The 26,055-nt window shown below is 46.9% G+C and overlaps 1 protein-coding gene and 1 long non-coding RNA gene across 4 annotated transcripts in view; both read left to right on the top strand.

Moving 5' to 3' along the window:
• Positions 1–26,055, top strand: part of PRKCB (protein kinase C beta) — a 289,293-nt gene that overhangs the window by 122,837 nt on the left and 140,401 nt on the right. For all 3 annotated transcript variants that reach the window (XM_040973193.1, XM_040973192.1, XM_040973194.1), the window contains exon 3: positions 3,731–3,813. In XM_040973193.1, coding sequence (XP_040829127.1) covers positions 3,731–3,813 — 83 coding nt within the window. The remainder of the gene's footprint in view (positions 1–3,730; positions 3,814–26,055) is intronic.
• On the top strand, positions 3,820–5,372 carry LOC121151604. Its single transcript, XR_005883184.1, has 2 exons — positions 3,820–4,548; positions 4,590–5,372. It is a non-coding gene; the product is annotated as an uncharacterized LOC121151604 (long non-coding RNA).

The following is a 26,055-nucleotide window of genomic DNA, read 5'->3' as shown; positions in this document are numbered from 1 at the left end:
CTGAGCATGGTATTACCCTGTGATAGAAGCGTATTATTATCATCACCGCCACGTTTCATAGAGGAAACTGGCGGTCAGGGTGACCAGCTCATGTGCCCTAGTCTTGTGGAATATTGGATGAGAATCCGCATATGGTCATCGGATTCTAGAACTCTTCTTCCTGACCCATGTGTGATACAAAAACATGAGACCAAAAAATAAAAATGGCAACTTCTTAATGAAGTTGAATAGAATCCATTAGAGTTGATAACTGCATCTGTGGTCTTCTTGATAGAATAACAAAATAATGTGAATAAGAAAAGACCTCTGGAATAAATAAAAAGAAGAATCCGCCAAACACAACAATATGAAGTGCTGTCACAAACGAGACAAGACTGACATCAACCCAAGATGAGATGGTGTAGTTTAGATACATCACAAATGTTTGGAAAAGTTTTGGAAATGAATTCCAAAAGTTGGTTTGAGAAGAGTTGGGTAGCTTTTCTGTAGCTAAAATATAGAGAATGAGGAAGAGAGAAAGCTGGTGGTGTCTTCCCTGAAACTCCTTGTTGTATGGAAATTCTACTTACGGAAATGTGATAAGAACAAAGAGGTGTATTTATGAGAAAAGAGAAATACTGTTTTTGGGGTTTTTTTTGAGGCTGATTTTGTTCCTGAGGTTCTCCATCCATGAAATTCAGCCAAAGCAACAGAAAACCCATAAAATTCTGTTGAGTTTTGAAAATGCTTACAAAAACAAGTACACATAATAGTTACTGCTTTCTATTTGTAAACCGTGAGTAGTTGGAAAGTTGTGGGAAAATGCCAAGTATCAGTCACATGCAAATGGAGTCCCTCAGATGTGATTAAATAAAAAATGTGTAGAACCTGTATGAAGAAAATGATTCCATCAGGAGATATAGGAGAAGGTTTTAATAAAGGCACAGTCAATTGCTGATGAAAAGACTCATGGTTGTGAAAGTAGCAATAATTCTGAATTTGTGATATTTTTTGGAAGGCAAGAATTGACTAAACACAATTCTGATGGAAATTCTATTGGTATTTTAAAAGTCTTCTGTAAACTGATTTTGAAGTTCACTTGGAAGAATAAACATATGGTAATAGCCAAAAAAATGTTGAAAATAAGGATAATGAGAGAGCATATTATAAAGTCACTATAATTAAAACCCCCATTGCCATTCTACGAGGCAGCTCAGGGGAACAGTGCAGAAGGCCTAAAGACAAGACCCCAGTGTATGTAATTATTGAACATGTAATAAAGTTGGCGCTTGAAATCAGTGGGGAAGGGATGGATTATTCAGTGAAAAATGCTGGGACAATTGGCTACCTATTTGGAAAAAAAAAAAGTGGCAAGTGGAATTTCCCCATTTCACCTATGATTTCAAGCATTTACAGAAGGGTTAGAGACTTTCAAGTGAAAATGATGGGGCTGGCGCGGTGGCAGGGCAGGTTGAGCTCCCACATTCCCAAATGGCAGTGCCTGGGAGTGAGTCATGCCACTGTTTGAAATCCAGTGCTTTGGTAATGTGACCCTGAGAGGCAGCAGATGGTGACTGAAGTACTGGGGTCCCTGAAACCCAGGGTGGGACACCTAGCTGGAATTCTGGGCTCCCGGCTTGACTCTGATCCATCCGTGGCTAGTGTAGGCATTTGAGGGATGAACTAGAGGGTAGAAGATCTCCTATTTTCTTTTCTCTTTCATTCTGCCTTTCAAAAATGTAAATGAATAGAACTTTCAGGAAGTGTGGGAATGACACCGCGTAAAACATCGATACTAATATTTTTATAAGCTTGGGGCACGAGGGAGACTTTTTGAAGTGTAACTGGATTAAGTTTTCTTTGTCCGGTTTTCTTCTTGGAGTGGTTTGAAAGTTACATATAGCACTTTATTCTTAGCTATATTCTTAATCATGAAAGCATACTTTTGAACTTCAAGTGTTCTAGCTGCAGTTTTCAGGAGCTGTAGTCTCTTAAGGAAATAGGATCCCGGACATTTCAATTTTTATTCTCCCTCTCCTTCTATTGCTTACAACTTGGCTTCTCCCTGTCTCTCTCTCTCTCTCTGCTTCTGATTCTTACCTATATAGCATGGAAGTTTTCAAACTAATAAAAGTAGAATAGTATAGCAAGCCTTTATGTGTCACCATGGCTTGCTATACTATTCTATTTTTATTACTGATGACCCACTGTGATCCATTGTTTTCACTCTATAACCATCCCCAGCATATCAAAAGTATTTTTAATTGAAATGTTTTAGTCATAAACATCTTAAAAGTATACCCTCAAAGACAATAATTCTATAATAGAAATAAGCACAGTACTCTTCCTCACCAAAGCGTTTTCATTCCCTAATTGCAATACAAACTCTTTCCTATGAGCGTCAGAAAGTCATTGAGTGTATTTGTCTCTCCGATTGCCTCATAATTTCTTTAAACTATTGATTTATGCAAATCAGGATCCAAGCATTTAGTTACTATTTTCTTGAGTCTCTTTGAGTGTGTGTTTTTTCCTCATTTTCTCCCTCCGTTTCTATCCCTTCTTGCAGTTGATTTTTGCAGAAGCTATAAGTGTTGTTTTCCTCTCTCTCTGTTTGGGAGGAGCAGTAGGTGTTGTTGATTGCCTTTTTATGGCGTCCCTTAATATGTTCCTCTGTCAGTTATACTGTCTGCAAATTTGTGGCTGCATTGAGATAACTGTTCCGATTCAGTTTGAATGCTTGGCAGGAGTACATCCTAGGTAGAGGTGCGAGCCCTGCGAGGCAGGCGGGAGGTATCGTTCCGTGATGTTAGCAGCTGCTGCTGCTGGTTGCCTACATTGAATCACCAGAGGTAGCCTTAAGGTTTCCTCTTCTATTTACTTATGGATCACATACTTCAGAAAGGTTCGGAGTGGTGGTCTTATAAGGTAGTGCCATACCCCAAAAAATCCAGTGTAGCGGTGGTAGAAACCTATTAGAACAGCAGAACTGTAATACAGAATGTGAACGCAAAAACCCGGTTGTATGTATGCTCTGCCTAACCCTGTCCCCACGTAGTGGAGTCACGTCACAGCTTTGTTGAACTCATGCAGATTCACCAGTAGGTCTGTGAGGGTACTTCGAAAAAAGTTTCTGGGAAATGGAACTAAAAGGCAAACATGTTTTGGTTCCGAATTCCTGAGATGCATGCCTAATTTTTCATAATAGGTATGGGAGGAAGACCCATTGTGTCCTTGGCTGTAGGCTGTGAAGGTCACCGTGTGAACATGGCAGCCTGTGCCCTGCACTTGTCCCCTGCCCTCTTGCGTGGCTTTGCTTTTGATCAGACAGGGACACAGGTGTCTGCTGTGCCTGCTCTGTCATGGATCCCTCGCTACACGTGATGCTAGTATTTAAAGATACATAGTTTCTGTGCGTTGAGAACCTAAACATAAGCCTACTGTTTCATCTGGTGCCTGATCTAAGAAATGACATTTTGTTCCCAAACTAACAGAAAAACCAGGCACTGGAGCCTTGGAGCATATGTGAGCTTCTGAACTCTAACTTGAGAAGTTTGCCTCCTGTGTGAGATACAACACTTATGTACTCGGGACTCTGGAAAATGTGGAGCAGGAGCTGGCATTGCAGTGTGTTTCGGAATGATGTCTTTATCTTTGCTGAAGTCCATGTTTAACCATCTGTTCTTCCTTTTCTCTCCATCCCTTCCCTCCACCTTCCTCCCTCCCCTCCGCCTTCCCTGGTTTTCTCTTGCAGTTTGCTGCTTTGTAGTGCACAAGCGGTGCCATGAGTTTGTCACGTTCTCCTGCCCTGGTGCTGACAAGGGCCCAGCCTCAGATGTAAGTAATGGATGCCGGCTTCTCTCTCTCTCTCTCTCGCTCTCTCTCTCTCCATAATCCTGTTGTTCTTTTGGGGTAAATGTGAGTGAGCACCCCAGATACGTCATTGAGGGTGTTGTCATTCCAAGGTCCCTTTAGTGGGGTGGGGGACGGGACTCATGTTTTGACAGTAATCCAGCCAGTTCTCTCACTGCCTTTTTGCTAAATATCTTTACCTTTGTAGTCCAGGCCTGGAGAGTGATGGGCAGGGACTTCATGCTATTGTGAAAAAGGTGTGTGTAGGTAAAATGGGCAAGTAATTTTTATTTTAATAATTCACAACTTATTCAGTGTGAATCAGAAAAACATATTTTATAGTGGCTTTGCATTTGTGTTGGAATGTAAAGTTTCCTACCTATGTAAATGTATTGATATGAAACAAAATAATTGATTTGAGGAGAATATTTAGGCAGTGATGGTGTGGGCACTATGAATATGTGACAACAGTGTTGGCACAAATGGGTTTCAACTTGGAATCCATTGTTGATTTCCTACCGTACAGTCCTTCCTAGCCTCCCACACCCCAGCCTAGTCTTAAGTTGAAAACTAGAAATGCCTGGTACTTGCTTTCCTTGGGTCCCTCCCAGCTAGTGAGTGAGTATGGCACCCAATTCTGCTCAGTAGTACTTGAGGGAAAGACTGGGCAGGGCTTCTAGGGAGGGTTCTAGGAAGGGCGCTTTTCCAGTTGACTTGTGGGTTAGGGTTAGGGTTAGGGTTAGGGTTAGGGTTAGGGTTAGGGTTCCGTGTGTGAGGACATAATGCTTGGGGTTGTGGCAGCCTTTTTGGGTCAGTGAGGAAGACACTGCTGACAGCCTAAATATGACAAAAAAAAAAGGAGAGTTGAGGGGATGTGGGTCATTGATTACCCCAAGGAGCCATGGAGCAAGCTCTGAATTGACAGGATCCCCTGTAAATGGGATTCTCACAGGAAGCTCTTCTTGGTAAGACCTTGATGTGTAGTGTTTTCACAGGCAGTTGAAGCTGTCCTACCTAATGGGGCTGTCCTCAGTGTCTCCTCCCCACCCTCCAGTGCCCAGTAACAGACCTCATCAAACACACTCCACAAGGAAGCATCACCCCAACAGCTTTCTGGAACTTCCCCCGTAGCTTTGTCTCCATGACTAGTCCGAATGCCTACGTAGACCTGACCGCTGACCTCAGCCTGCCCATGGTCAGTGATGTCTACCTCTGGCACTGAATTTATTCAACTCCTGCTGACCTGCTGCTGCTGGTGGTCATCTGCTATTTGGCTACAAATCAGGAGGCTCTGCTGTTACCATAGCAACGGGAGCTCTCCAGGCTTGTGCCTTGTATACTTGGCTTGGAAGATGTGGGGTTGAGAACTCCGAGAAGCATGGAACAGCCCAAGCCCTTGCGGGTCTCTGTTTGCAGAGACAAAGCCCGGCATCTTTTGGCATGTCCTTTTGGATCTTCCTCTCTGACCCTCTTGAGTGTGATTCTTTCTGTCATTCACAGGAAGAGATGACAGGAATTCCTTCAAAGGAATTCCAGCAGGGACTGCCCCACTCCATCCTGCAGGTTAGAATGGTCACACAATTTCAGATCTGATGCCTGAATTGTAGCCGGAAGGATGTCATTTCCCATTTTCTAATCTGCATCTGTTGAATGTTCCTATGTTCAGAGACAGAGGTTCCGCTCTAGTTAGCTTAGATGAAAAGGGAAAGTTTTGGTTCCTGAAACTGACAAGCCCTTGGGGCTTGTGATACCAGCATTTAAGTGGGGTTTCTGGGAATCTCTCTAGGTCTTGGCCTGGTCTCGGATGATTTTTCGGTTGTGGGAATGCTTTTCTCCTGTGTGGGAGTGTGATGGGCATGGCACCTTCACCCTCACACCTGGCCTGCAGTGCAGCCTTGTGCTAAGAGCTGAATTTCCGTTGGACTGAGAGTCAGAAAGATGGGTAAGGCTGGTTGGTCAGGTCCAGGGGTGTGCTGTCACACACTCAGTGTTTTGTGTCCCTGTCCCTAACTGCAAGGGGACCTTGGGAAGGTCATCATATCCTGAGGGAGGAGACCTCAAGACAGGAACGGATGAGGTCTCGCTCATCCTTTCACTGTGTGATGCTACGAGAAGACAGGTGTCAATGAGGCAATGGATGCTTATTGGACGCTGACGTGGCCAGGGCCTTAATCCTGGACTCTCGAGCCTCTAGAACCATGAGAAATAAATGCCTTTTATTTCAGAGTCACCTGCTTTGCAGTAACTTGTTACAACAGCCTACATGAAACATAACCAAAACTTTTTGTACTAATAATGGTCCTGCCAGAACAGAATTTTATTTTTAGAAATTTATCTATTTGAAGACAGAGAGAGAGAGAGATACCCAGAATTTTATCCATATTTCCCCCATCAGTGGCAAACACCCAAGTATTTAGGTGATATTTTGCTCCTATCCAAGACACGTTAGCAGGGATCAGAAGTGGAGTGGTTGGGACTTCAGTCAGGGCTCCTATGGGATGCTGACATAGCAGACCTGTATAGGCTGTACCATACTCCAGCTGGGAGCAGCACAATTTTAAGGAAGGATTTCTCGGATCAGCTGTCATCTGATTGAACTGAGAGAGGCTGCTGACTCTGTAAATTCTAGAAGTAAAGAGAGGCGTGAAGAGCGAACGGTTTACAGAGACAATGTATGCACAAGGAGCTAAGTTACTAAGTATTTTTTTCCTTTTTAAAAAAATTTTTAAAGTCAAATTGAGCATTCATTGCACAATGCATTTGAAATTTTTTTTAAAAATTAAAAAAATTTTTTTGAAAATATTTATTCAGTTGTTTTTGAGGGGCGCATTTATAGAGAGGAGAGGCAGAGAGAGAAAGACCTTCCATCTGCTGGTTCACTCCTCAAATGGCTACAATCTTCAGAGCTAAGCAAATCCAAAGCCAGGAGCCAGGAGCTCCTTCTGGGTCTCCTGCACAGGTACAGGAGCCCAAGGATTTGAGCCATCTTCCTCTGCTTTCCCAAGCCATAATACAGAACTGAATGGGAAGTGGAGCAGCAGGAACTTGAACCTTATGGGAACCTGGTGTTGCAGTTGAGGCCCCTGTGTGTGTTATTTTGAAGCCATTTTGGACAAATAAGGAATGTAATACTGTTGTTTGCTCCCAGTGTTGCTGTACAAAGGGATGAAAAGAATGGGTATGCTTCAGGACTCAAACGCCCAGGTCAGGTGTTGCAGGTATAGTCTGAACTGGGTGTGCCCTGGAGGAGAGCCTTCTAGCATGTAGCCACAAGCAGGGGGCCGAATTAACATGCAAGTTGAGCTCCCAACATCATAGGGAATCTTCTGTTAATGCCAGAGCACTGGTTGGGAAAGAACAGGATCCTGGAAGAATGGGGCCTTCACTCCTGATGAAGACCCCCATAAATCTGGGATCACGGAATCCTTACCATGGACCCTCTGTGCCAGTACAAGGGGCTTCTTCCTAACCCTAGAGAAATTGGCCTCCTGCCCTCTAGCAAAAGTAGAATAGCCACCCACAATGGCGGAGGCAGGTGGGCGGTGGCTGCTTCTCTCATCTGAGTGCATGAACCCCGGACTGCCAGGGACACAGAAATGGCTTGCCTGGAGCAGCCGCTATGCAAGACAGTGCTGAATTCCCTCAAGATCCACACTCACCACTTCTTTCGGCTTCAAGACTTCTCATTAGATTGAAGTCCCAGTAAGCTCGCAAAGATGGGGTACGAAGTATGTCCCACGAGGAGGTGCAGTTCACACCAAAAGAACATTGATGCTTGGGTCTTCCAGCTTATAGAAGCAGCACATGTGCAGGAAGGGATATGACAGAGGTGGCACCATGGTAGAAGGAATAGAGGTTGGGTTAGACCGAATTTGTTGCCTGTTATAGAGAGACCGTGGCCACCCTGTTTTAGTTTGGGGAATGATAAAGGGCTCTAAAGCTATGGTTGGCTGGCTGACTATTGAAATTTACACCATTACTTATTTTCCTAGCTTCCTCACAGGGCTCTGGCCTTTTACCCAAAGAAAAAGAAATGACCAGAGCTCTTGAGGACCGCAGGGGACTAGCTCTGAATGGATGCTGATTCTGGGAGATCCAAGATGTCGCTGTGACTCTGCAGTCAGGAATAGGGGCTTACAGAGGGCATGTGCCCAATGGAGTTTTTTTAAAAAAGAAATTTTAAATTTTTATTGGAAAGTCAGATATACACAGAGGAGGAGAGACAGAGAGAAAGACCTTCCGTCTGCTGATTCACTCCCCAAGTGGCTGAGTTGATCTGAAGCCAGGAGCCAGGAGTTACTTCTGGGTCTCCCACAGGGGTGCAGGATCCTGAGACTGCTTTCCCAGGCCATAAGCAGGGAGTTGGATGAGAAGTGGGACCACCAGGATATGAACCAGTACTCATATGGGACCCTGGTGCCTGTAAGACAAGGATTTATCCACTAGGCTACCACTCTGGGCTCCAATGGAGTTTGAACTCAATCTGTCTCATGGTGAGTCCAGTAGGTCCCCAATCCCATCCTGCAGTTACTTGTCCAGTTTCAGGATGGATTATTGGAGTAGATGGCCTGAACAGCTGGAAGAATCCCCACACTGTTTCTTTGACCTGTGGAGTGGAGGGATATCTGGGTGAGAAAGAAAAAGTTGGAAGCCATTAGGACCATGTCCATGTAGGAGACAGGGAAGCATAAAGGATGCAGCATCCTTGGAGGGACCACACGGATTGCATCCGCCATCAAGGACTGAAGGATGAGGAGAGAGTGACTCCCACCGCATCCCCCTTCTCCTCTCCCGTTTAGCTTGTGTGAAAGACATATGGATTTTGGATTAGGACAGTGGATTACCATAAGCTTAACTAAATGGTGAATCAGCTGTCCCAAATATAATTGCTTGAGCGAATGAATACATCCCCCGGTACCTGGTATTAGCTGTTGATGATAGCAATTGCCTTTCTCCCCCTGCCTTGCCCCATTTTACTCACTAAGCCACCAGGAAAAGCTGCTTTCAACTGACAAGGCGAGCAGCAGGTCTTGACTGTCCTACTTCACGGGTGAATCGACTCCCTAGGTCGGTGTCATGCTTTAATTCGTAGGAGGCATGATCACCTTCTTCCCCAAGTTCGTAGTGTGTCAGGCCGATAAAATCACACTGACGGGTCCTCGTGAGCAGGAAGCAACAACCACGTGAGACTTACTGGTGAGAAACTTGGTCAGTGTGTGGAGAATAAAGGCAGCTGAAATGCAGGGCACATGGGGCCGGCACCGTTGTGTATTAGGCCGAGCCTCTGCCCGCAGATCTCGCATCCCATATACAGCCTCTGATTTGAGTTCCTGTGGCTCCACTTTCAGCCCAGCACCATGCTAATGCCCTGGAAGGCAACAGAGAAGGCCTGAGTCCTTGGGCCTCTGGACCCGCATGGGAGACCAGTAAGAAGTTCCTGGCTCCCAGCTTTGGTCTGGTCCAGGTCTGGCTGTTGCAATCATTTGGGAAGTGAACCAGCAGGTGGGAGATGTCTCTCTCCCTCTCTCTCTGTAACTCTGCTTTCAAATAAAAAAATAAATCTTTAAAACAAAAATCCAGGGAACTTGTACTTCAATGGAATTTCTAGGGTCAGTGGTGTGGGGCATGTTGAAATAGCCTTTTATGGTACAAGGACAAGTTTCTTCCCACTAGTCCTTCCAACCACCAAGCAAAGAGGCACAATGCCTGATGTTGTATTATCCTGTTGGCTGGTTAATATGTTGGGTGTATTATCCTGTCTCACTTATCAAGTGACCTGAAAAGCTGCTGGTTTCGAGCATGCCCAGAGCAACAGAAGACTCTGCAGTAGATCCAAGCTGCTGTGTAAACTGTGCTGCCTCCTGGGACACAGAACCCGTCAGATGTGGTGGTGCCTGAAGCGTCAGCGGGCGGCAAGGAGCTCTTCGGGAGCCATGGTCAGGCTTCCATACGCAGGTCGCAGTTCCTGCCTTTAGTATGTTGGAGTAAGGCTCTTTGTCCATCTGCAAATTTATTCTGCTTTCTTTCTTTTTAAAGATTTATTCATTTAGCTGAGAGGGAGAGAGGGTCTTTTATCTACTAGTTAACTCCTCAGGCTGGCTGCAACAGCTTGGACTGGATCAGGCTGAAGCCCCAAGTCAGGACTTGGATTTCCCATGTGAGTGGCAGGAACGGAATTTCTGGGTCATCCTTTGCTGCTTGCTGGATGCGTTAGCAGGAGGCTGACTCAGAAGTGGAAGAGCAAGAATTTGAAACAGGGGATGAAGGCATCCCAAGCAGCTCAGCCTGCACCACAGCACCCAGTCCAGGTTAGTCTCCTTTTTCAAGGGATAGCTGTTGGCCTGTTCCTGGTCCTTAGTGGAAACTGAGCTGTGGAACGGGGACTATCAAATCGTCATGTGATCCAAGGCATCCATGATGAACTAGTAAGCAGAAAGCCGTGTGTGGTCAACGCAGTCATGGTCATTTGGAAGTGGCGTCTATGTGATCAGTCCAAGCTAGAATAACTAGCCCACATGCCCATGACCCTCACTCTTGCTATGCCATCTTTTCTCTCCTCACATGAGGAGTACCCCATAGTCAGTTCACAGAGGAAGAGAAAGCTTAGGTCTGGGTCATAGAGAATTCTGGTTGATATGCAGGCATCGCCCGGAAGTGGGTAGATGTAGCACTATAGCTCTCCTGTTCTGGACAGGCCTGTCGCCTCTTACACACAGCTTCGCACCTGACTGTGCGCTTTGCTTATAAACAGAAATGGCTAGAACATGTCAGATCATGGGCTGTAGTCAGTAGTTTGACTGCAAGGTTTTGGGAGGACTTAAAAGTAACGTGATTAAGGACTGGTGACGTTAATCTGGGGCTGAGGTATGTGGATTCATCTATTTGGGCAAAAAAAAAAAAAAGTGAAGATATTTTTGTTTCGTGTGAATTCTCACAAAAGGGTGACCTTGGCTGAGGAGAGCTGTGAGAATGCAGGGATCGGATGACCTATTCCGCAGGTACCAGCCTTTTCCTTAGCCATCGTGTCATCTGTCACCGGGCTTCCGAACAAGATGGCCACGGTGCCAGCTATGGAGACTGTGCCCGGGCTCAGTAACTCGCACTTGCTCATCAATTACTCAGTTGGCTCCAGCCGACGCTGAGCACTGCGTCTGCCAGCAGCAGAAACCAACACGGAGCCCCTGGTTCTGGTCCATCCTCTGGGGTGACCAGCTCACCACCTGGCGGCGGGTTGATTACGTTGGACTTCCAGCATGACAGAGGCGGTATTTGATCCTTAGTAGAACAGACACTGCACGCAGATTGGTCCTCTTTTGGTACACACTTTTGCCAAGACGACCACCCGTGGACTTGCTGATTGCATTATCCACCATCATCTCTTGTGGAACTGCTTCTGATTAAGAAAGTCACTTCGCGACAAAAGAAGTGAGTATGATGCTGGGCTGTTGCCCACCATGACCATGTGGCCATTACAGAAACCAGGAACATGGTTGTTGCAAATGTTCCCCCCTTATTTGTTACCAATACGTTTGTGCGTACATAGCCAGATTCTAAACAAATATCTTTGTTTTCTCCCCTGCATGTCTGTTATGTGACATAAGGCATATTGACTTTATATCGGAATTAGGTATCGTTAATTTAACATCTTAGTATTTAAGTTGTGGAACATGTGGGGGTTAGAGCAGCCATCCTTCAAGGTTTTCCTCATGAAAAAACATTTTCAATGCATTTCAGTTGTATGGCAGTTCGTAGTCTCATGTCTGGTAGAATTAGGACTTTATTTTTTTAAGATTTTATTTTTATTTATTTATTTTTAAAATTGGGAAGTCAGAAATACAGAGGGGAGGAGAGACAGAGAAGAAGATCTTTCATCCATTCATTCACTCCCCAAGTGGCCGTGATAGCTGAAGCTGTGCTGATCCGAAGCCAGGAGCCAGAAGCCTCTTCTGGGTCTCCCATATGGGTTCAGGCTCCCAAGGGTTTGGGCCATTCTCGACTGCTTTCCCAGGCTACAAGCAGAGATCTGAAAGGGGAGCCAGGCCACTGGGATTAGAACTGGCACCCATATGGGATCCTGGTGCCTGCAAAGATGAGGACTTCAGCTCTTAGGCTATCGCGCCGGACCCCAGACCTTGTTCTTTATTTGGAATTTAAGTGTGGTTTAAGGAGATGTGTGTGGATGCCAGGTGAAGAAAGAATGATCTTGGGATAGGTAATTGTATATGTCAACGTGCGTCTGTGAGGGTGTTTGTAGAAGACAAAAAATTGCCCTCATCCATGGCAGTGGGCATCATCTCACCTGTTGAGGGCTCGGATAGACCAAAAGGGAAACAGGCTGGACTTGACTTTCATCCTTTTCTGCCCTTGGATATTACGGCTTCCAGTTCTCAGGAATGAGGACTTCACGTAGAACTTAGATCATTGAGTCGTGTAGTTTCAGGCTCTTGAAGTCGTCTTTGAACCTGAGATAAATTTCAATCATCTGATTCCTTGTTTCTCCACCTTCCAGATAGAAGATTCTTCAATTTCTCAGCCTCTATTGTCATGTAGGCATCTACATACAGATACTTCTTTATTTAGCATGGAACTGCTTCCTGGCAAATCCATTGTAAGTTTAAAAGATCATCGATTTGAAGGTGTAACATACCTCAGCTACCAAACACCATAGGGCCTGATTATTTTTCCCCTTGTTACCGTGTGGCTGCCTGGCAGCTGTAGCCCCTGGCTGTTGCTCAGCTTCTTAGGCGTTTCTCAGCATAGATCACTGACCTAGGAGGAGATCAAAGTTCAGAACTGTATGTGTAGCTCCCGCTGAACACCTGTTGATGTCACACTATGATGAAGTTGAAAGATTCTAACTCAACTCTGCTGCAAGTTGGGGACTTCCTGTTGGTTCTGGAGAACCATCACTGATACGCGTGCCCGCTCTCGGAGCTGAGCCTGTGTGTGCCCACCTCACGGTTTGAAAGGGGGAAGAGGTGGTCCCTCAGCGCAAGAGTAGAGAAGCAGTGCTGTGAACTGGGTAGACTCTCAGGCTATGGAGCCAGCCTTTCTAAGGCTTTTATGCCATAGTTTCCTTAGTTGGAAAACAAGGGGAAAATAATAGTCCCTGGTTGGGAGTATGATATGCCTCAATCACAATAAAAATATTTAGGACAGTGTCTTATACATAGTAAAAGCACTGCGTGTGATAAGAATGGTCAGAGTGACAGTGAAGACGTCCTGGACAGGCAGCAAGGATGAAAAATGAGCAGCATCTCTGCTTGCCACCTGGCAGTGCTAGGAGGGCACGGACTCTCACGTAGAGGGAGACCGTCTGTGTGTCAATGGGGGAGTGCTGTCATTCATCGCGTAGGGCGAGCAGGATGTACCTCCTGCAGTCAGCATACATAGAATTTGGCAGTTTCTCTGAAATGATTCTGTCTCTGGATTCTGTTCCAAGAAGATCGGTTGGCATCAGGGATAATGAATTGGTCCAGACTCCTGAACTGGCTTGACTGAGTTCATTGACTTTTGCTGCTCATGGCTGGAGGCATGATTAAAGATCTGGACACCCCTGCCTGGGTAGCTGGCCAAGGCTTGCTTTTGGCTGCCCCTGATGGTTGTGCAGATAAGGAAGGGGTGCCATCTCTGCCTCTGTGACCTTGGAAGAGCTGATAGAGCAGAAATGTGCTGTCTGTACCCACGCAAGAGGGATGCAGGGGTTCCTTCCTCTACTCTGCTCTCCAAGCCCAGTTTGAGCAGGATGTATTCTGAATATTAGTTCTGTTCATTGTGGCATAATGAAGGAACTTTAGGAACCTGGCACTGTCCTGGTGAACCTAACTACTGACCCGATCTTTTAGGACCAATGGGACTAGATGATATATATAAACATTTCATCTTAAAAGGACCTCAAAATATGGTGGAGTCATGGATAATATTTCTGGTTAACTGTGGACATTCCTGGCTCTTAGTCTCACTGGGTTAGAAACTCTGAGTTGTTCAGTCTCTTGGATCTCTTAGATTTACTGTGTCTGTCTGGCCAGCCCCAGCAGTTGCAGGCTTTTGGAGCATGAACCAGAATATTGGAATTCTCTTTGTCCATTGCATTAAAAAATTATTGTTTGCTGATGAATTCTTGGTTTCTTTATCTATGACGTGGGATTTTAGTAGCAACCGCACAGAGAGTGGATAATTTTAAAAACCTATTTACAACGAAGAAGAGTGCATAAGCGAAGAAGAGGCAAGTCAGTGAGCAGCAAAGGGGTTACGACGCCTCTGCCTGGAGCTCGGCGCAGCGCTCAGCCAGCCCTTGATCAGGTGGTTCTCGTCGTTTCCATTGCTCCACCTGTCTCCCTGATCATGAATGTGCTGGCAGTTTCTACACTTCTCCCCCAGAGCGTACCCTGATGAGATAATTATGTCTCCATGCCCATTGCTTTGGCAACAAAACAACACCCTAAAATTTTGTGGTGCGATACTGAGAAAAGAACTTGGACTTAGGAACCAGAGAAACTTTGGTGTCGGTTCCAGCTCCTCCATTTATTGCTCCAGTGACCTGGGAAAAGCAGGCTCCGTGACCTTTTGTTTTATAGCTTTCATTTGTGGGAAAATAACAGCTAAGTCGTAGGGTTGTTTCTTTTTTTTGTAAGAGTGCTCAATCAGAGAGGACATGATCCACACTTAGAATCAAGCCCAGCATTGAGAAGACCTTCAATAAATGGTTTTTAAATAATTCTTAATATCCAGAGGAGGCTCGTCTGCTGAGGCAAGGCTGCCCTCTGACCCTCCAAGGACTGAGAGCTCCTAATAAGAGCTGACCGTATTGAACAGGGGTTGGCGCCAGACACACCAAAGTACAAAAAGGAGTTTTTAGCTGCTTTGCCTAGAGATGCTTTCTTTAATATTTTATGATTTTAGAAATAATTGGTGATCTAAAAATTTCCAGCACATGATCCCAAGGATAACCTAGAAATGACAATTCTTAGAACTTTTTTTGCTAAGGAATTATTTAATGATATGTGCATATATTTAGCTAAATGAGAATCATTGCATCAGTATTTATAGGAACAAGGTTTTGGAAATGACCCAAGTGACTAGTAATTAAAAATGTATATGCAAATCTGTATTATCTCCATGTCATGGAATGCTGTACAGTTTTTAGGTGTCACAGTCTTTGGAGCGATAAAAATGTTTTATATCTTGATTGGGATTGGTGCCCATGTGGGTGTTCATGTTTTTTCCTTTATTTATTTATTTAGAAAGGCAAATTTACAGAGAGAAGGAGATAGAGATTTTCCATCCACTGGTTCACTTCCCAAACGGCCACAATAGTCGGAGCTGAACTGATCCGAAGCCAGGAGCTTCTTTCTGGTCTCCCACATGGGTACAGGGTCCCAAGGGTTTGGACCATCCACTACTGCTTTCCCAGGCCATAAGCAGGGAGCTGGATGCAAAGCAGAGCAGCCAGCACGTGAACCGGTTCCCATATGGAATCTCAGTAGAAATAAGGTAAGGACTTGAGCCGTGAAGCCATTGTGCTGGGCCCAGGTGTACACAATTTTCAGAACTTATCAAATTATATGCTTGGAACCTGTACGTTATTGGGACCAGTCTTAGGGTGCAGCTGGCCACGCTGCCGCTGGTGATTCCAACACCCCATATTGCAGCGCTGTTTTAAGTCTTGAGCACTCTGTTTCTGATCCAGCTTCCTGTTAATGCCCTGGGAAGGCAGTAGAAGAGGGGCCAAGTACTTGGGTCCCTGTTACCCATGTGAGACCTGGGTGGAATTCTGGGCTCCTGGCTGCAATCATTTGGGGAGAGTGCACAGTTGGTTCAAGATTCTCTCTGTGTGTCTCCCTCTCAATCCCGCTCCCCCTCCTTCTGTTACACTTTCAAATGAAGAGATAAATATGAAAAATTTAAATGTTGATGTATGTTGTATGTATGTCATACTTTAATTGCTTACTGCAAAACATTCAGACATCAAAACACTAGGTATTTTATGATATGTCCCAAATACGTAAAATATATTCTTATGTGAAAACCAAAGGCTAAATATGTGTCGGTGGCCATCTGTTAGTTCTGCCACTGTCTCATTCCGTGGTGTCACCTACAGAGCACAAATAACCAGGCTGGATTGTCCTGAAGCTGTTTCCTCCTCTTGCGTTGGTTTGCGATGCTGCTCCACTTCTGAGGAAGAACTGAATCTTCCACTTAGTTCAGTGAAGGCTGAACCCGAAGAGGTCTTAAGCTATAAGAGGAAGTGCCACAAAGTGTGACAGTCACTTCCTGGAGGGCCTCCATCCACAGGAAGCTAACCTAGACACCCTCCCCCCCATACAAGAAGTCTTGACTTCAGTTCCCCTTTGGTCCTAGAGAAGGATGGGAAGTCCTAGCTCAGCCAGGCTGAGGTCCCAAGCATGAGTGGCCGTGGGACCACTGGGTACAAGGCTCACCCTCGCCTGCATGGCGTGGCCCGTTCTGCTTCACTCAGATAAAGCAACGTGATGGTTAGCAGTGTTTGCTGCAAACCCCGGCTGCTTAGTTCTTCATGAGACTAAGTGGGGATAGCATGATGAATTCCCACAGATGATGCCGCAGGTTGCTTCGATGCATCCAGGGGTGGGATGGCAGTTAGAGTTGGCCATGTGTCTTGCTATCACCATCACCCAGCCCAAAAGACTGCATGTGTCTCAAGGATAAACAGTGTTTGAAAGCAACTCAGTCTAATGATGCAGATGGTTGGTTCTCTCTCCTCTCTGTTCCTGTCTCCTCCCTCCTGTGTGTATCTGTTATCCATCCAAATCTGAAAGTGCACTACCCTGTTGTAATTACATCCGGTTTATATAACATTGTAGTCTACAGCTTTTGCATTCACCACTGAAATGCTCTGGAACCAACACGGGTGTGAACCAGGGCTGAAGGGATGCCTGAAAAGGGGGCTGGAGGAACTTTTGAGAGTTGACCTGTTTAGCCAGAAGTGGTGCGGTTACCAGCTATCAAAGAGCAGTGTTTGATGTAGCTGCAAAGGACAGAATTAGGACTAAGGACCATTGTGTAGGCTAAGGAAAAGCTATGTGAAGAGACTGCTGGATCGCTGTGTCATGACACCAATTCTGCATCGCAGTAGATTTCCAGACATGCTGTAGAGGGGTATTGTGGTTCATGCGGGTTTCTACCCCATTGTTGGTTCTTCTACTGGTTACTGTTGTTTATTTGCATGCAACAGAAAACACCTTTGGTACATTAGAAAGGAGTTCCTAGGAAAGGAAATGTCACCCCAAAGGAGAAGGGGAAAAAAAAGCACCCACAAACAGAACAGCTCTGGTTTTGAATGTCACTTTGGCCCTACATCCAAATTTCTGAAAGAGTGCGATTAGTTGGCCAAGCTCGAGTTACCTAATCAACCCTTTATTGGGTTTTTAAAATGTTCCCTCTGAGAATAAACACAGTGGGGATGAGATGACTTTCCGAAACAGAATTGAGAATTCCTGTTATCCAAAAAGGAAGCTTAGATATTGGGCAGATCAAAACAACATATGTCCAACTGAGGTTTAAATGAATTAATTTATGTCAAGGGCTTCATGCCATGCCTGGCACATAGTAGATGCTAATCCATATATATTTTTTTTAAAGATCACCAATGGTCTTTTCAAGTGTTAAATTATTAGCTTCAAAAGTCCATCTGTGGGGCAGGAATTAGTATAATAGTTAAGATTGCCCTTGGGGCATCTGTGATGGTTCAGCTACTTGCACCCCAGCCACTCACGAGGGAGACTTGGTTAGAATTTGGGGCTCCTGGCTTTGGCCCTGTCCCAGCCCTGGCTGTTGTGGGCATTTGGGGAGTGAGCCAGCAAATGGAAGACCTCAGTGACTCACTTTCCATTTGCTCTGCTTGTCAAATCAGATTTTAAAAATAAATAAAGAAAGAACAACTTGTAAAAGGGCCCGATTTATTTATTTATTTATTTATTTTACATAACATGTATCTGTCTCGCTTTGTTCAATATGGAAATGCAGAGACACTTCCCCAGGCGCTGCTTGGAGAGAGGCTCTGATTCCATGATGTCCTCATGTGATAAATTGCATTTCTTCTCCCTGTCATGTGAACTCCGCTTAAACTGCTCGGCCTCATGTTGTCACGGGCCAGTGATGGCTTCTGCAATGCAGAATCGGCCTGTCAAGTCAGGATGGGTTGCTTCTAAAGAGCCCTTTGTCCTCAGTCACAAAGACACAGGGCTGCTTACAGAGGAGCAGGAGGAACAGAAGCAAATCTGTGGCACTGCAAGCTCAGAGAACAGGAACTGGCCGACTCTCTGGTGCACAGAGGCGGCGCTGGGGCGTGAAAGAACCTGGGCGTCCTATCTTACATGTCCTGTTGGCTTTCCTGACTGAGGAGCCTCATGATAGCCGTTACCCTGAGCCTGGCGATTTCTGCAGCTTGCAGGTGTGGGGAGAAATGGGGAAGTCAAAAGCCCGGGACCCAGCGAGAAGCAGCCTGGAGAGATGGGGAGGTGGCTGGCCGGCTTCCTCAGGGACCTCATTGTCTGTCTTCCTTCTAGCTCTGCCTTTTCTATTCCTGAGGCTCATTCCCCCTCTAGTGGTTACAGATTCTGGGTTTTTCTAAATATTCCTAACTATATTCCTGTTCTGAGTCTCTTGCATGCCGTTACTTCATGCTTTCTTGTATCCTAGGAGGTAGGTTAGGATTCCTAGAGGAGGGAAGAAGAAATGACTACTGAGTGGTAGAGCCAGGATCCCAAATGCTGGCAGTCTGGCACCCCAGCCCTGTGTTGTTGCCTGATACCCTAAACTGGACAAAGCTGCCAGAAGCTAGAAGCCAACAACCTTTTTCTCTGAGCCCTTCGCTACCCGATGCACCCTCCAAGCCCCGTGACTCGGTACCCTCCCCTCCATTTGGTCCTCAGTGTATGTGAACATCTCTCCCACACTGGACCAATCAGAGACCCTCTTACAGTTCAGAATTTGGAACCAAAGGGGCTGGCTCACATCTGCGCAGACCATACAATGTGTGAAGTCATTTACTATGCACGGAATGTATCCGTGCATGGCTTCATGGGTTTGGATTCACATGTGGTGAACTCCGCAGCCAGGATCCCGGAACCCCTTTTTGTGACCTCTTCTAATCCCCCCAAGATCCCACCCCATCTATCCAGTTAACTACTGCCTCGGCCGATAGTAGTTGGTTTGCTTCCCACCCACCCCCGAAGTGAACGATTTGGATTTTATTTTGGAAAGCCCAAGATGATGAGATCTGCGCTCTTAAGACATTGGTGATTGTGTGTCTGGTTACGGCTGGTTGTGACACGGTGGTGCCCAGCACAGCTCTAGTCGACTGATCTTACTCAACTGAATCTTCAGCCCCAGTGAGCTCCCCACTTCTCCCATTCCCACCCAGTCTCTGACAACCCCCATTCTGCTCTTTGATTTTTTGAATCTGTCTGTTTTACATAATCTTCTAAGTAGAACCAACAGCATTTGTCTTTCTGCGAGTAGCTTGTTTCCCGTAGTATAATTTCCTCAAAGTTCATTCCTGATCACTCTTGCTTAAGGGCCCCTTCTGTGTAGTGGCTGAGTGGCATTCTGTGGCGTGAACAATGTGTGCTGTGGTGTGTACCAGGCTTGCTGGATCCATTTGTTCATCAATGGACAGTTAGGCTGTGTCTATACTTCAGCTATTGCTAATAAAACAGCAGTGAACATGAAAGGTCCAGTATCTATTCAAGATCTTAATTTCAGGATTTTTTTTTTTTTTGGAAAGAAATATCTTGAGTTGGGATAAATGGATCATGTATCAATTCTATTTTTTTATGTTTTGAGGAACCCCCATGTGGGCTAAGGACTTGAATAGACATTGGTCCCAAGAAGACATGCACATGTAGGCAACACATCACTGATCATCAAGGGCCAATTGGAGCCATGATGAGATCTGCTTCCTCCTGGAATGGAGTGTGTGTGTGTGTGTGTGTGTGTGTGTGTGTGTGTGTGTGTGTGTGTGTGAGTTGGGCTCGCACTGTGGCACACTGGTTTAAGCTTGTGCCAGCAGAATCCCCAATCCAGGCAGTGGCTGAAGTTCCAGCTGCTCTGTTTCCAGGCCGTCTCCCTACTGTTGAACCTGGGAAGATAGTAGCACATGGCTCAGGTCCTTGGATTTCTGCCACTCGCATAGGAGACTCAGAATTCTGGGCTTCTGGCTTCAGCGCTAGCTGCATTTGGGGAGCAAACCAGCTGGATGGAAAAATCTGTCCCTTTATCTCAAATAAATAAACCTGGAAAAATGACCAAAGATGTTAGTGAGAATGTGGGAAAATTGTATCCCATACACTCCACTGGTGGGCAGAGAGAATGGTGTGGGTATGAAGAACAGTCTAACCTGCGATGGAACACTTTGCAAATCAGAATTGTATGGGAGATGCATGTGTCTGGCTGCTCCCTCCAAGCTGTGTATACACTTGGCTTTGGAAGAATGCATAGCGTCCTTCCCACGGGATGCCCAGCCTCAGAGCAGGAGCCAGACAGGTGAGCACCGCAGTCGGCTGTGAGATGCTCAGGTGTCCTACTGGCCCACGCACACCTTTCTGAACACCAGTTCTCTGCTCCGTTTTTAAAACACCGGCTCTTTCAAGAACAAAAGTTCAGTTTCTTTTTCCCCCACAGAAATCCAAAATCTCCTAAATGTAGCTCTTGGCAGGTGAGTCAAACATTACCACCATGATGTGCTTTTTAAATACATTCTGGGTCTGCGCTCACTCTCTGGACCTCTATGCTTCTGCATTTGGAGGTGGGGACTTCAGTGGAAGTTTTCCCCTCCAGAAAGTGATGGGAGGGTGACAGATGTCAGTTTAGTCAAATCAGCCCTCTTTGGGGGAGACTGAGGGGAAATCAAGTTAAAAACAGGGAACTTTCATCCTATGCAGGTATTTTTTTCTTTCTCGGTGCAGAGTTCTGAATTGACTGACCTGGTTGGGCACAGACTGCTACAGCGCCCCCTGCTGTACTAAGCATCCTCCTGCTACCTAGGACTACAGGTGCATCTGACACTTTGGGAGGAGTCATTCATCACTCTGGGATTTGCATCTGCCAGTTACTGCACCAGTACCTGCTGGGGCGCGTGTTTGCTTCCTGCTTGGCCAATTCTCTCCTTCGCCAGTGAGCCTTGCCACTCTATCTTCAATTGGAAGTGGGCTAAGCCACACCAAGTCCCTTGGCGTCCCTCTGGTGAGAGCCGTGTCAGGAGCCACTGGCATTGCCTGAGCACCTTCTCCTGGCTTCTGTTCTAAATCAGACCTCCTGGTATAATTCGGAGATAGTTTTGGGGGTGAGGGCAGGATGGGGTTCATATCAGATTTGGGCTCTGGGGCTTCGAATAACCTTGACTCACCTGCCTGCTGTTTTCTGTCTTCATGGAAGAGATGGGAGTGATACGTCACGCCTATGCTCACAAGTGTCCTGTATTAAATAAGTTAATCAGTGCAGAAAACTTCCAACAGTGGCTGGCCTAGCACAGACATGTCGGTTCAACCCAGAAGTTCAGATCGACTTTTGCTTTTAACGTTGACCTTTAAGTCTTGGCTTTTTGATTGTGTATTGGAGACCTTCGGCGGGGGCCGGGGGTGGGGAGTGGGGAGTTTTGTCTTTATTCATTTTTTTTTCTGTCTTTATTCATTTTTGCACATGAACGGGCTCTCCCAAATCCCAAAGTCCTTGGTGCTTCTTCATCGTGTTCCCAGCTTTTCCCACCCTTTCATGTTCTTGCTACTCATGTTCAAGCCCCAGTGTACTTAAGTGATAATCGCAGTTAACATTCCGGCGCACCTGTTCCATGCCAGATGTGCTTCTGTCCGACTGACATACAGGAATTGGGTGTCTCTTACCTGAAGTGTTTGGGATCACAAGTGGTCTCGGATTACTTTGGAATATTCGCCTAGACCATGACAGGCTGTGGAGATGGGACCAAAATTGAAGCATGAAATTCATTTCAATTTCGTGTAGATCTTAAATATGTCACCTGAGGATATTTTATGGAGTGTTTTTCATGCACCTGTGTTCCCAGTGGGACCCAGCACATGAGGTCAGGTATGGAATTTTCCACATAAAGGGTCATGTCAAGGCTTAAAAAAAACAACTTTCGATTTTGGGTTTTTGCATGAGAAACGCTCTGTGTTAGCTCCTTTGATCCACACCTGGTGAGGAAGATACTCTTTTCATACCCGTTTTGTGGAGGAGGCTGAGACCCACAGAGGTTAACACACCTGCCAGCTTGCCAGCTAACCAAAGCAGGGTCTGGCCGTCCCCAGCAGGTGGGCCTTGTCCACGGTCCCCCTGCGCTAAGGCATCCTTGCCTGCCAGCCTCTTGCCCAGCCTCCCCAGCTGCTCTCCATTTCTCTGACACATCATTTCCACAGCCTTCCAAAAGCCAGCTGTGATCATGCCGCCTTTGCAGAAAACAAATCAGTGGCTTCCCGCGGCTCTGGGGACAGTCAGTAATCTTTGACGTGGTTCAAAAGCATTGAGACTGGACACCCTCCCACCCCTGGCTGTGCTTGGTAGTCGACACACTTGGCTTGTTATGTTGGCATCCTGAGTGATCCGTACACAAAAATCACATTTTATGGTGAGCCCACTCAGAAGGCTTTGCATGTTCTAGTTGGACAACTTCCATGCTCACAAGGGTAAAGATTTAGTGTCTTTAAAGAAAAAAAAAATCTCTGCCTACCACAGGGCATTTGCACATGCTGGTCATCTCTGCCTACCACAGGGCATTTGCACATGCTGGTCCTGCTGCCACTATGTTCCTGCCTTCCTTCCTCCAATGAATCTGGATGCTGGCTACGGGTTAGACCATCTGCAGCCCTTTAATAAGAGACCAGTGCAGTCACAACCTTTGATTGACTGAGAATCTCCCTGAGACCACAGCTCTGGCATCACCTCCTCAGGGAAGTCCGTCCCCCACCGCTCCACTGATCTCTCTGATCCAGTAAATTCTCGATGTTTTGTATGCAGCCACCACCTGACTCCTTGCTATTGCGCATCACAGAGCGTGACCCACCGCATCTGCCTGTTTCATCCTTTGTGATTTCGATCAGGCACGGAGCAAAAATATTTAGGGAAAAAGTTGCATTTATACTGACCAGACATGGGCTTTTTTCCCCCTGTCATTATTCCATAAAAATACAGTGTAACAGCTATTGACATAGCGTTTATATTGTATTAGCAACTATAAGTTATGTCAAGATGCTTTAAGCTGTACTGTGCTGGCATCCTTCCATTCCTTATGAGGGACTTGGGCACTCTTGAATGTATCCGTGGGTGGAGGAACATAGGACCAGTGCACTGCAGGTACTGAAGGGCAGCTGAACTTCCCTGTTGACAAAGAGCTTAGATTCTGGGTCCGAGTCACATGTGCTGGGACCTCGGGTAAGCTATTGAAGTTTTCTGTGCCTCCAGTTTTTTTTTTTTCTTCCCTGTGAAGTCAGGAGAGTAATAAGCCTCTTGCACATGGTCACTGAAGATTATATGAGCTAATTGTATGCAGAGCCCTTGGAACCATGCCAGGTCTGCAGTTAGAACTTGGGACTACCATCATCATCATCATCATCACCACCACCACCACCACCACCACCGGAGTCTGCAAATCCTTTTGCACAAACCCTGCCGTGTCCTTTTGCACAAAGGTTCCTGCTGCGCCCTTGGGAATCACAGATCTGGGGTTTCTGTGGCAGAGGATGCAGCCGGGTAGCCATATTCCATCATGCTGACAGCAACTCTGCAGGTGGAGTAACTTCATGTTGTGGACTTGAACTTGGGATGCCCTTTCCTAGCAGGGAGAGGGGGTGCCTGGCCCATGCCCTCGCTGGACTGTCGGGGGGAGAGGAGCACCCAGCTGTGTGTGCGCGTGCGTGTTGGGTGGTGCAGGAATTTATTTATAATTTGCAGTGCCACTCTGAGCAGCAACCTCCCACAGGGAAGAGGCAGGGGACTCTCCGTGAAGTTGAAGGCCCCCTGGGGATTACCCAGCTCCACCCCTTTGTTTTCTAAAGGGGGAACTGAGACCAGACCATGGAAATGATTTGCCCAAGGTCACAGATGTTGTTATTTTAAGCTGACATGTCGCGGGTGTGTGCCGCTCGCTGTCACCGCGCCACACACAGGTTCATTGTGATTGCAGTGCGCCTCTCAGAGCTAGAAAGCAGGACCGCTCTGTGTGTGTTGTCTGTTTAGAGATTTTAAAAAATGTATTTGAAAGAGTTACAGAGAAAGGAGGAGATACAGAGAGAGAAAGAGACCTTCCATCCTCTGGTTCATTCCCCAAATGACCACAACGGCCGGGGCTGGGCCGGGCCAAAACCAAGAACACAGAATATCCTCTGTGTCCTCCACGTGGGTGCAGGGGCCAGGACTTGAGTCATCCTCCACTGCGTTCCCAGGCACATTAGCAGGGAGCTGAATAAGATGCAGAGTAGCTGAGATTCGAACTGGCGTCCTGTGGATACCAATGCCACAGGTGGAGGCTGGCCCCCTGTTTCTTAACATTTCACAAACGCGGCCATGTTGTATTCAGCCATGCCAGGCACTGTGCTGAGCCCTTGACAGGCGAGATCCCATTAAGTGATGGTCGTCCAATGAGAGTCAAGTGCTGTTGTCATTGTTTCCATTTTCAAGATGGGGCTACTGGGGGCACAGAGAAGTTAGGGAACCTGCACGAGGTCGCAAAGCGAGGACATGGCTGAGCTGGGGTTCGACTCCAGAAGGTCTTGTAATCTGTGCCTGCTGTGTCGTGGGGTCCCTCTAGGTGACTGCTGCTCTTCCCATTTCACAGGTGGGAAGACCAAGGCCCATTCAGCTTGGGTAGCTTGTTCAGGACAGTAACAGTAGGGCAATAACAGAACCAGGAACGAGTTTGGACTTTTCTAGCTTCGCAGTTGCGTTCATGTTCTCTATAGAAAATCCCACACATAGATGTTGGGGGTCCCCCAGCTGGGTGGAGTGAAGCTGAGAATGGGGCTCTGGAGGCTGAGACAGAGCCAGAAGCCTGGTCAATGGTGGCAGTGCAGGGCTGGCAGCCCGAGCTGGCTGGGTCGAGGCACAGACTTCATGCATAGGTTGTCCTCAACTCACTCTGCTGCCCCAGCACCCCGACCCCCAGGGGGACAGCTCGCAGCTGCATTACACTTGCCCTGTAGATCTCAGCTCAGACGTCACTGAGGTGGTCCTCCCCACCCGCCTCGCCGGCCCCTCCTTGGGGAAGCCCCCTGAGCTGAGCGGCTGAATCTCTCCTTGCGAACTCTGTAGGCACCCAAGCCCCACCCACACAGCAGTGGGAAGTGGGCACCTGCTGGTGCTTTTGGAGTTTCTCCCCTACTTAGACGGGGGGAGCCCCTGAAGACAGCCCCACGTCGGATTCTACTCATCCGCGCCTGACACGTGCAAGACGCTTAGCTAATACCTGGTGACTGGACGGCTCGCTGTATGAGTGGTGGGCAGCACGGGTGGAGTGAACTGGCATGGGAAACTCAGACTGAGGGCCAGGAAGTGGCAACATAGCTTGTGTCTGTCGGAACATGCACCGGGAAGCCCTGGGCTAACAGTAGCCGATGATGCTCACTCTGGATCTGCCCTGTGTCAGTCAACTATCTCAGAGTGTCAGTGACTCAGCTTCCGTGGCCGTCCTGCAAAATGAATATTGTTATCCCCAGTGAACTGTTCAGGAAATCAAAGACCGGTGAGGCTGAGGCCAGTGGACACAACCCGTGAGTGGAGGAGCTGACGCGTGAGTGCGGGCAGCCCCACCTTGAGCCTCAGCTTTTCAATTCCCTGTGTCCGAGTCAGCTTTCTGACATGGAACACAGCATCCTCCAGATGGTGAGATGATTGACAAAGGAGGTTCTCTTGATGCGTGTGAGTGTGGCCCAAGGTTGAGGGTGACATCTGGTGATGGCCTTCCTGCTGGGCGAGTCCCAGGGTGCCACAGAGCCTCGCACAGGGAGAGAGGAGCAGCACTTTTTAGAAAATTAAGAGTTGGACAGAAGGAGAGTTGAGAGTGTTCAGATGGCTGCAATGGCTAGCGAGTGACCAGGCTAAAGGAGCTTCTTTTGGCATTCCGCCTGAGTGGCAGTGCCAGGTACTAGGGCTGTCTTCCACTGCACTAACAGGGAGCTGGAGCAGAAGTGGGGCAGTAGGGGGAGGCTCCGTGGCTTAGCAGGCTAAGCTTCTGCCTGTAGC

Source organism: Ochotona curzoniae, unplaced genomic scaffold (assembly GCF_017591425.1).
Source record: "Ochotona curzoniae isolate NIBS_2020 unplaced genomic scaffold, NIBS_Ocur_1.0 contig_2321, whole genome shotgun sequence".
NCBI lineage: Eukaryota > Metazoa > Chordata > Mammalia > Lagomorpha > Ochotonidae > Ochotona > Ochotona curzoniae.
The sequence above is the reverse complement of the archived record's forward strand: the minus strand, read 5'-3'. Positions and strand labels throughout refer to the sequence as shown.